The 11,710-nt window shown below is 39.6% G+C and overlaps 1 protein-coding gene across 1 annotated transcript; it reads right to left on the reverse strand.

The window, feature by feature from the left end:
• Positions 1–1,296: 1,296 nt before the first annotated feature.
• Positions 1,297–9,521, reverse strand: nots (nothepsin). Its single transcript, XM_075472291.1, has 9 exons — positions 9,466–9,521; positions 8,899–9,079; positions 7,910–8,027; positions 7,350–7,468; positions 6,858–7,057; positions 5,773–5,898; positions 5,454–5,598; positions 2,318–2,416; positions 1,297–1,509 (listed from the first exon to the last, which is right to left on the reverse strand). The coding sequence occupies exons 1-9, from the start codon at positions 9,519–9,521 to the stop codon at positions 1,333–1,335; spliced, it is 1,221 nt and encodes a 406-aa protein (XP_075328406.1). The 3' UTR covers positions 1,297–1,332.
• Between the last annotated feature and the right edge of the window lie 2,189 nt (positions 9,522–11,710).

Genomic DNA, 11,710 nt, shown 5'->3' on the forward strand with positions numbered 1-11,710 from the left:
TCGACTTTTTAAAGAATTCTTTTTTGGGGGGGGGTGGGGGGAGGGGCGGGGGGGGGTGGGGGGAGGGGGGGGTCATTTACTACAATAAAGGCTTCTTGGTTGTCATGTAATGCCCAAAGCAGGAACTGTAGCTCTTACTTAAGTACTCAGGTGGGAGAAAAATCATCCAACTTCAGGTAATCACAATTTTTTTTTTTGTTTATTTATTTTTTGTTAATGTAACTGAATCAATGAATGTACACTATCAGTTTCTGCTGCTAAATCTCTCACAACTATACTTTTTTTCAATAAAACGTTGGTTTACTGGGTCACCAATAATGAAATATTATGATATTGGCCATAATCAACTCTTAGTTGGGCTGGTTGTTTATCTCTATTGTAAGTTAAAGTGATGGTTCGGAGTAGATTCACCCTGGGGTCATTTGAACCGTGACATCCAGCCAAGTAGCCCACCCAAAGTTTTTTCGATCTTGGCTGAACATCAGCTGAGTTACTGAGTTATCCCGAATAGCTTCGAACAAGTGCTAATGGAACCTGGCAGTATCTCCAAAATTACCACACTAAAATCACATGCCATGACACCAAACTTCTACAGTAGTACAAATATGGTCTGTACTCACAAAACGATGCATTTGGAAGTTTGTATATAGTCCATGAGTTGATTATTATCAACACAAGCCTAATAGCTTCTCTGCTGCTAAAGCTGCGTCGACGTCACTTCCTTGATCTGGGAGCTTCAAAGTAAGATGAGGGTTGATCTACTACTGCAGACAACAAAGCAAGGCTGCTCAATTTCTCCATTGATAAAATAAATTCACAACTCAACAACATAAAAATTCATAAAAAATAATGTAGAATATAGCATATACTACATTAGTAGATCAACCCTCATCTTACATTGAAGCTCCCAGATCAAGGAAGTGACGTTGACGCAGCTTTAGCAGCAGAGAAGCTATCAGGCTTGTGTTGATAATAATAAACTCCTGGACTATGTACAAACTTCCAAATGCATCGTTTTGTGAGTACAGACCATATTTGTACTACTGTAGAAGTTTGGTGTCATGGCATGTGATTTTAGTGTGGTAATTTTGGAGATACTGCCAGGTTCCATTAGCACTTGTACTAAGCTATTCGGGATAACTCAGTAACTCAGCTGATGTTCAGCCAATATCGAAAAAACTTCGGGTGGGCTACTTGGCTGGATGTCACGGTTCAAATGACCCTAGGGTGAATCTACTCCGAACTATCACTTTAAGGATAGTGTAGGATTGGTGCCTTGGTACAAAATGGATTTTAATTGTACAGTATTTTTCGATCAAAATAACTAATGGGTTACAATTCAATGGGATGTTTAGCACGGGCAAAGCCGACTCTGTCCTGTCCTTTGTCGAAGATGCTGTAGAACTCAGTCAGAAATACATCTCCCAGAATCCAAAGAGGACCTTCGGGGGAAACTATGTCCACGGCCTGGAAACCACTGAAACACAGCTCCCTGTTGCCAAACATCTCCTGATGGTGACAAACACAGAAGTGAGCTTGGAAGAGGCTGTTTTACTAAATATTACTGGACTCGTTAGATTTCCTGATCAAAAAGTGTTACTTAAGAAAAAACATTTAAGTATTCAGTGCATAAAACTGGCTAATAAGACTTTCATATTATCAGATTGAGACTGCTGATGAAATAATTGATCATTTGCAACGTTTGAGTTTTGTACTTGGTTGATGTGGAGCTAATAATGTACACGAGTACAACTAACACGGTCATTTTCCTACCATATTATTTTCCTAATTAATCTCTTTATTATAAAAAATATCAGAAAAATCCAAATTGTGGCAATGTTTGTTCTGTTAAGTGTACAGATCAAACATAAAGACTATTTAAATTTGTTAAAATGCTATAAATAACTATAAATCCTATGAGTAATTAGATTTTTTATGCTGAAAAAAGTTTGTGACGTTATAAAATAATTCAAGCAATTAAATAAGTTCAAAAGTTAAAAAAGTTCTAGAATATAATTATAACTTGGGATAAAATAATTAATTGAGAATACAAATACCTAATAATTGTACAGAAGTAGTGTACTTGAGTAAATGTACTTTGTCATATCATTTGTCGTATCTGCCAAAGAAAATAAAGCTAAGAAACTTAGAACATTAAAACTGCTGGAAGACATCAATCAAAGTATGAACATCGGCTACATTTATGTAAAAACTAAAACTTAATCCCAAATATTTGACAAGTGCCTAATTTCCAACAATTAACAAAATCTGAAAGTCGTTTGAGCACAAGCTAAAGAAGACAACTCAATTTCCTCACCTTTCTAACATATTGCTCAGATGTCAGCGTGTACTCTATTCCACCCAGGACAAAAGTCACATGAGGCAAACTGGATAACCTGGCACAGTCGATGAGAAACTGAAACAAACAACAATAAAGACAAGAAAAGGAAATTAACATGGTGACAGGTTTTAAAATAGAAAAAAAAGGAAAAACATTATTCACTTAATATGTCTAATACGCGAGATCCGGTGTTACAACTTTACTAATATTGAGTAGTTGGTGTGGCTTACTTACTTGGGGCTGAAGAACCTCTGTCTATGTTAAAATCCCTGATTGATATAGCTCAGAACGAGTCACCCCTATAGTGAGCTTGGATATTCATACATAAAACCCATTTAATAATTCAATTTACAAGCCTGGACATGTAATTGACCTCCACCACTCATTAGCATCCGTAAGCCAGCAACTTCCTGGCTAGTGACCACCATTCTTAGGCTTATTGTGTCTTATTACATTGATATTGTGCAGGGCTCTCAAGTCTCACGCAATGAGCGTGAGACACACGCATTTCAACAAGTTCACACGCTCACACGCCACACATGCCATTTCTCACGCTGAGAAATTATCAACTTCGTCGCACAGAAATTCTAATGGCCGATACTATAAACGAGTCAATGGCAGGTTACTGTGTGCTCGTACAGCTCAGAACTATAGCTCTGGTACAGCTGTCTTGATTTAGCAACCCATCGGCAAATCACAAAATAGAATTTCTCAGCCAATCAGAAAACAGAATTTCTTGTTGCCGGGTGTGAAATAGCTTTCAGCTGCAAGCACGCGTCCCATGAATGCACAGCGGACATAACCTATTATGCTCTGAATGCGTGCAGAAGTTGTAGACGAGCTGGAGGTGGAAGAGAACCGTCAGGATCATCAGCAGGTCATATCTTCATTTATTTTAATCTTTTGTTAGTTACTATAGTTTTCCTACTCCTTGTAAAAGACCAATACCTGCCGATTAAAGTGTTCGTTGGAGTAGTAGACCTAAATATTCAGCACACACCCTTTGACATGAGCAACTTAATGAAAAATGAAAAATATGTAGGAGTGTAATTAGGCTTCCGTGGTTAATTTTTTTCAAAGGTGACTGGTATGAACAGATTCCCAATAAGACTATCTACAATTGCCAAACTGGTATTAGTTCTGCCGCACTGAATTGCTGATGCAGAGAGGGTTTTTTCCATGGTGGGGCTCAATAAAACCAAGACCAGGAACACTTTGTTTCTGAATGGAACTCTGTCATCCATCATGACTGTGAAAATGGCTGACATTGAGCCACAGTGCTTTAAATGGGAGCCCCCAATATCAGTCATCAAGCATCAAAATCTGCCACAAACACTTACAACACTCATAAACAAACACACACAGAGAGGGACTGCTCAAGGGGCCCATTTGGGGTTATGTTTGTTTTTCTTAATTTAATTTGTCTGTTTTTTTTGTTTGTTAAGACTTTGCATACCTAAAACAATTTATTTTAAAATATAGCAGAATTTAGTGTAAAAGTGAAGATTTGTGATTTTGGTATAAATAAAACAATTTCTTTGTTCTTTAAGTAGCTAGTTTATGGCGATGGGATACTGCAAGGGACCCCCCCCCCAAAAAAACCCAGAAAGAAACCCCCCCACGCACATGGCCCGGCCCCTGCCCCGCCCGAATCTCACTCCAAGCAAACTTGAAAACTTGAGAGCCCTGATATTGTTTGTATATTTTATTGACTGTTAAGCACCATGGTCAATTTCCATTGTTTTTCCATGTGCTATAGGAATCAACTTGACAAGCCTTGACCTAAATTTTAGGCTAGCATTGCATCCAAGGCTTTTAAGTAGCACCCAATAGTCAGAGCCTAGCGTTGCTTGTTTGGTTAATGGCACATCTAGGTTCGCAACTAGACTATTAAATCAAACCTCCAGGTTAAACAACTTACATTGTTCAGCTCACAAATATCACCCCTCGATTAGCTCCTAGCCTTCCTGGACACTATAGTAAATAGCACTCTAATGTTGGTGACTAGCATTCCGAGGCTAGCAGCTCATCCATGAGGTATTGGCATCTATTGTCTAGAAGGCACCATTTGTTGTTTGGCAAATAACACCCTTGGGTTAGCAGCTAGCAATCTAGACCCTTTTCACAACATATCTTTTAACTTTTCACAGCATGAATAGCACCCGTGAAATTACCCCAGCAATCCTTGACAATGAACAAGGATGCACAACAGCTTAACCTTCTTTCAGTGAAATACAGCTGTTATTAATGCACCTATGCATTTCCTGCTATGGCATATTAAATGCTTTCCAGGAAAAAGGTTTATAGCACTTCACCATTATGAACGTAAATGGTTAAATGGTCCTTCAAAATGATTATAACAAGCATTGGAATCCTAGTTGCTGTTATAAGAATGCTGAAGTCATCGAAATACATGCCGAGTGGGTTGCTGAGTTAAATGTGAACCTTTTAATTTTCTGGAAGAATATTAGAATGTCAATCTCCTGCTCCACGGTGCGGCGTCTGCAGTGATGCGGGCTCTGCACCGGCCCGTCGTGGTGAAGAAGGAGCTGAGCCAGAAGGCGAAGCTCTCGATTTACCGGTCAATCTATGTTCCTACCCTCACCTATGGTCACGAGCTGTGGGTAGTGACCGAAAGAACGAGATCGCGAATACAAGCGGCCGAAATGAGTTTCCTCCGCAGGGTGTCTGGGCTCTCCCTTAGAGATAGGGTGAGAACCTCGGTCATCCGGGAGGGGCTCAGAGTAGAACCGCTGCTCCTCCGCATCGAGAGGAGTCAGATGAGGTGGCTCGGGCAGCTGGTGAGAATGCCTCCTGCACGCCTCCCCGGTGAGGTGTTCCGGGCCCGTCCCACTGGGAGGAGGCCCCGGGGAAGACCCAGGACACGTTGGAGAGACTATGTTTCTCGGCTGGCCTGGGAACGCCTTGGGGTCCCCCCAGAAGAGCTGGAGGAAGTGGCCGGGGACAGGGACGTCTGGGTCTCTTTGCTCAAGCTGCTGCCCCCGTGACCCAATCCCCGGACCAGCGGAAGATAATGGATGGATGAATGAATGGAATATTAGAATGTTTTTTCTGGCCTCTCAGCAATGTATGTAATTAGATTGCTCTTAACCTCTCCAATGTTTGTGGGTGTGGCTCCAATCAACTGCTGGAGATTGAGGATGTCATTGGTCGGTCCGGCAATAAGGGAGGTTCCAGTGTCAACAATCGCCTGGCATCCACGGGGACAGAACGAGCTTACGCCCTGCACAGCCACACTAAAAGACACATAAAACGTTATATTAAATATTCGTATACGTAAGGTGTAGGACTGGCTAAGTGACAAAGGGTGCGTAGCAAACTACAGTACACTACTACCAAATGATAGCAGAATGCCAGCACTGCAGTAACTATAACACACAACTGTGGTACTCAATCAAGAAAAAAGTTACCTGTCCATTTTAATCTGCCAGTATCCCTTGGCAGTGACAGGCAGCCAGTTGATTGGGCCATTGTACAATGCCTCATCTATTCCACCTAGCATCAGTTCTCCTTCTGGGCTGCTGGTAGTTGTTTTCCTGCAATCCAAATAAAATCATACCAACATCATTACACCAACAGTCTCTATTTAGTGGAATACTCTGACCCATACAAGAGAAACCAATCAACTAATCTAATCCACAGAGAAACTACTACTACTGGCATAGCATTTGTAACATCAACTGTAAATCTTTTAGATTTCCTAAACAAGAAGGGGACCTTTGTAATTCCCTTTGATTTTTAGAGTCTGCTGCAGTCTGCTGGACTATTGCATCCATGGCTATCGTTGCAATTGTTAAAAAAACCCAATATTTTAGACCTAAAGTCTGCAGCTGCTCATAGGCTACCATAAAACCAGCGGACCTTGCTGGAGACTGTGGATCATCCCACAATCCCAGAGAATCTCCTGAGGTTCCTAGACAGTTTGGAATTTTCTCAATATTTTGTTGGACACAACTTTTCTGAAAACAGATGCTCTCACTACTGAAACTCTATGGATGAAAGAATGGCTAGAACTTTGTAACTCTGACCGAAACCCTTAGAGATTCCTGGGACTCTTCACTTCCTGAGAGACAAGGAGACCTCCTTTTTCACCATAAGTACTGTGGGATTTCCAAAAGCTCAGAAACCTCTAGTCTAAATCATTAAACTCCTCGACCTTCGACTTGTGGACAATTGAACTTTAGAGAAGATTACTTTGAGGGAAACCTATTTCGACACACTTTGGGACAATTAGAAAACACTTCCACCCTAATTAAAAAGTTTAACTTCAAAAGAAAAGTCTTATATTCGTAAGGTGACTCTGAAACCATCTTCAGCAAACCCTTTGAACACCAAACAAATTTTGTCAATCCATAAACTTGATTCAGGAGCTTGGCAAAAATGATGAAACCTCTACAGGTACAAACAACAGTTCTCCTTATTACAGAACATCCCTGAATATGATAATGAACAGTAAACTGGTTGTTCTACCAGTGTGAAAGCAGTGTGAAAGCACCTGGTGAGGTAGAAGGAAAACACTGGACTTTCCACTAGCTTCTGTGCCATCATGTTGTCAAAAACAGGGTTTCCAAGGATTTCTGCGAGGGATGCGTAGCCTAGTCCCAGAATACCATCGAACTTTGCTGTTACGAACGTAGACCCAGGTTCATACACGGACTCCCCAAACTCTTGGTTCAGGGTAGTCAGATCCCCAATCTGAAACAATCAAATACGGCAGGACATTATAAAGAGCTTTCTTTCAGCTTTTCCAAAGGCGTCACTACTGTGACTTAAAGTAAGTAACAGGATGCCTCGATTGAAGATCTATTCAATGAATATCGTCTATACTGTATATTATGTTTTTCAGTTGTTGATCTGTGTTGATATTTAATTATCAGCACTCAAACTCTTACCAATATGTAAAAGGATCTTACTACATCTCACTCCACAAATCTATTGGATCTTTTTTCCAATTTCATTGTAAAATAGAAAATAGAACAGGATGGACCTTCAGTGTATCTCTGCCCATCACTCCCAGCAGGTGTCCTGATCCATAGTGAATCCCAAATGTTCGACCGTCATGATGGAAAGTCGATGACTCAAAAGCCTTGAAACACCTGTGTGCCGCTGTGAACACACACAAACAGTGATGTTCTCATCACTTTAAATGATTTAGTAGGGACTTACATTCACAACTTGGTGATTCTTAGAAACTGAGACCTTCCATCTAACCTGATACACTTTCAATTTAAGGTCTGTTTCAGTTATATATGTATACAGAAGGGAGACAGGTCCTCACAATGTGAACAGCCAACACAGATACACTTGCACACAAACCTTGAACTTATTATCTCTTATCAGCAGTCTGCAACAAACTAAAACAAAGTCATGTTGACATGACCCACAAACACAGCTCTCAACGTAATTTCAATTAATTTTTATTTATATGGTGCCAAATCATGACAAAAGTCATCTAAAGCACTTCAAAGGTAATCAGATAAAACACAGAGTGTAATGCTGCCACTGTGGAGTGTTAAGCAGCAGTGTTTACTGTGTGTCTCGTAGTACCACAGGCCTGGCTGACGCAGTAGGACGATGGCACCCAGAGATCTGATGATCCGGTGTCAAAAACCACTGAGAAGTTCTGCTCTGGAGTCCCCAAACTGATTTCACCAAAATACTGAGCCTGGCACACACAATTACAAAGTATGAAGGTTGCCATTGAAACAAACTTAAAACAGAAAACTTATACTCATTAAACAGAGCTGAATATATGGGTCATTAGCACAATGAGCTATACAGTTGTGCTTGTGCAATGGCATACTGATTAGAATAGACTACATTATATCAAAATGTGTTACAATTTGAAAATTTGAAATAAAAGAGAAAAACTTTAGTTTCTTTGACGATGCAAAGCAAGACTCTTTAAATGTGGCTACGTTGAAGTTAAAATAGTTTAAGAATTAAATGCCATCTAATGGGGATATTAAAGGTTTATGACTTGTTCAGGAAATTTGAAGATAAAAAATAATCAAATAAATGCTTCTATGCAGAGAACCTGTTAAGAAGTTGTTTAGTCAGATATAAGTGAAAACTTGCCACCAAAAACATCTAAATATCAAGAATAAATGATGTAAAAGTTTTACTGTCAATGCAGAAGAACAAGTTGTTGAAGAATTTAGATATTCGACTCAGGAACCCTCTTACTGTGAGGCAAACTACTTGTTTAATTTTGGTGCCACCGAGTGGTGATGTCAAGAATGACACCTTCTCTATTTCCATATATATATGCAAATAATATTCTCAGTTTTTCCACAAATACAAACAAACACCGTAATAATTGAAAGATGCAATAAAATCATACAAAACAAACTGTAAACAGTGACTGAAAAGCACAGAATTTGAATCAGATTTTTCATTTCTGAACTGAGTAGAAGTCACTTAAAGTGCGTAAACATTCAAAGAAACAACCAGATTTTGCGGACAATACTGCCCTCTAGAGATTTTTCAGAGCACTGCAACAAGTTAGTCAGGACACATTTTGCTGCTGTACCTACATCCATGAAATTGTAGATCTTTTCGCTGGAGCGTCCCAGTCTCAGTGAATGTGTGCCAGGCGGGAAGCACTGAGCGTAACGGCGGTTAAACATGTCAGGACGGTGATCCCGCAGGAACTCCTCCAGTAGACCTTTGGCTCGCAGATCGGTACGAATCGAGGGCACCCGTGTCAGAGGGACCCTGAGGAGGCAATTGGTTTAATATGATAGGTGATATTTCATTTTTAGTTTAATCAGCGCTTTAAAAATGGCACTTTCCTAAACATCTCTATGGTAAATATGCACCTGGAACTTAAGGATAGTTTGCTTAGCTTAGCACCTTCACTGATTAATGTGTTAAACCTAGTTAGTTCAGTCTATATATTGTCCTCACATGCTTCTTAACAAAGCAGTTCTTTAATTCAATTTTCAAATCAGAAAAAGTATTCAAATATTTGGTGAAAAAACAACTAAATCTAAACATTTAACACAAATAACTGCTTGTTTGGGGGCCCTCTTGTGGCTGCAGGAAAAACAGACCTGATGGAAAGACAAAAGGAAAAAACTAAAGGTGTGTTTTTTCCCTACCTGATCTGTGCTGAGCTCGTCCATGCCCACAGCAGCAGGAACAGAAGCCTCAACATGTTGCTCTGTGTGAGTGTGCCCAACTGCTGGTTGGCAGATGATCCGGAGGTTTATCAGAGGAAGCTGCTGCTCTGATTGGATCCGAGTCTGTGGTGAAACTGAGAGAAAATCCACCCCAAAAAGTCAATCACGTCCTCTGAGTGGATGCAGGAACACACTACTATTTGATGACTTGAATACCAAAAAATATAAGCAGTTACTGGGTAAAATGAGCCAACAATCATGTAAGTCAGAGGAAAACTCTCTAATGAACTCCATATGTAGGGAAGTTAGTTTTGTTTTAAGGCTGAAAATTCTAATTATCTTTGTGGCATATTTGCTTCAACAGATGTGACTACTACACCCACTGTGCAGGAAATAAGGTGCCTCAAAAATATTCACCCAGTCAACCTTTTCCCTGGCTTCCTCTCCAATCTTTAGACATTTTATCCACTGGACCTGCAAACCTTCACAATATCCAAAGTGATAGGAACACTGGTCAGACAAGTAAAAAAAAATGAGAAGAAAAAATGTTTTATAAAATAAAAGAATCTGAGAACATGATAGAAATGGTGAGTGCATTTGAACCCATAAATTATGAGCTGCTGCTGCCAGTTAACATCAGAAGTCACATCATTTCTTTAGATCTTTGAAGTGCCTTCAGGTGCCCTTTGTTGCAATTTGGCACTTTATAAATAAAATAGAATCGAACTGATTTGAATGTTTAGTTGATATAAATCCACCTGTGTGTAATCTAAGTGTCACATGATCTTAGTATCTTTATGCCTGCTGTTAAGGGCTCCAGAGTCTACAACACCACCAAGCAGGCAGCACAATGTAGACCAAGGAGCTCTCCTTACAGGTCAGGGATTTATAGTTGGGTACAAAAAACTTAAATCTATTATCAGTAAATGAAACAACTGTTGGTCAACAACAAACCCATACCAGCTAAACTCACAGGCAAGAGGTCAGAAAGGTAATAAAAGTAACCCCGAAGGAGCTGCAGAGATCGTCAGACTGTTTGTCTGTGGTACTACTTTGAGCTTTCTGCTCACGAAGAAATGAAAGAGTGGAGAAAAAAGCCATGAAAAGCATCTAGAGAATCCCTGAACATAAGGAAGGAGGAAAACTGGTCAGAGAAGATTAAAGTGAAGGAAAACCAACTGTGTGGTGCCGCCCAACACCACTATCCCCACACTAAAGCACGGTGGTGGCAGCATCATGCTGTGGTAGGGCGACACTGGCAGGGTCAGAGAAATTAGAAGTGAACAGATGGAAGGTACCAAATACAGGTATGTTCTTGAGGAAAAAAAAAACTGTCTCAGGTTTCCAGAGAATTGAGACTTTCCAGCATGACAAAGACCTTTTTAATCCTATTAAAGCAACACTCGAGTGTTTAAAGGGGAAACATTTAAATGTCTGGGAGTAGATAAAACCCAGACCTTATTTTGGTCATGAATTAAAGACTGACGTACATCAGCAGAACCAATCCAGCTGTGGCTAGATGTGTCAAATGTTTTGTTGGTCAGTTGCTACAAAGGGTCAAACTAATCTAATATGTCCTCTACCATAAACTATGTTTGCTATCTATTGCACTGCATCATCATTTTATCTGAATGTTTAGATTACGTAAGAGAGCTGAAGTAATGCTAATACTGTATATGATGCAAGAAGAAAAAACAAGAGCTTAATTAGCAGAAAATCTCTTCTAATTAAGATTAAAAAACTCATAATTAATGAAAAAGTCCATTATTGTACTGACTCGAAGCAATAAAAGGTCAGAATAAGTAGAAAGGATCACATACTTAATTAAAGAATATTCATAATTGTGAACATACTGTAAGGAATATCATGTAATATAAGAGTTCTAATTAAGTTCTGATTGGTGGCATATAAGCTGGTTCTCAGGTAGGTTTTAAGCAGGTTTAATGAATGATTGTTGTGAACATCAGACATATGAAGAGCTTGGAAAGTGATAAAAATCATCTCAGAGAGATTCATACATCCACCAAAACTAAACTCATGTTATTTTTCTGGATGAAAACTAAAATTAAAATGCAAAAAGTAGTCCACAATGTTACATATCAAGATCTCATTATTATTAAAGTCTGAAGTGTGAGATCAGAGCTCTGTTTGTTTCTGTCACACGAACAGTAAAAGTTTGAAGACTCATGTTAGAAATCACAGTTTACAGCTGTGGAAGTAAACT

Source organism: Odontesthes bonariensis, chromosome 8 (assembly GCF_027942865.1).
Source record: "Odontesthes bonariensis isolate fOdoBon6 chromosome 8, fOdoBon6.hap1, whole genome shotgun sequence".
NCBI lineage: Eukaryota > Metazoa > Chordata > Actinopteri > Atheriniformes > Atherinopsidae > Odontesthes > Odontesthes bonariensis.

Excerpts from the sequence above, each read along its gene's own strand:
- nots (XM_075472291.1), bottom strand. The coding sequence starts at position 9,521 with ATGTTGAGGCTTCTGTTCCTGCTGCTGTGGGCATGGACGAGCTCAGCA. Across the intron at positions 7,469-7,909 it reads CTGCGTCAGCCAGGCCTGTG|CGGCACACAGGTGTTTCAAG; the intron begins GTACTACGAGAC and ends GTGTGTTCACAG. Across the intron at positions 1,510-2,317 it reads CTGAGCAATATGTTAGAAAG|GAGATGTTTGGCAACAGGGA; the intron begins GTGAGGAAATTG and ends TGTCACCATCAG.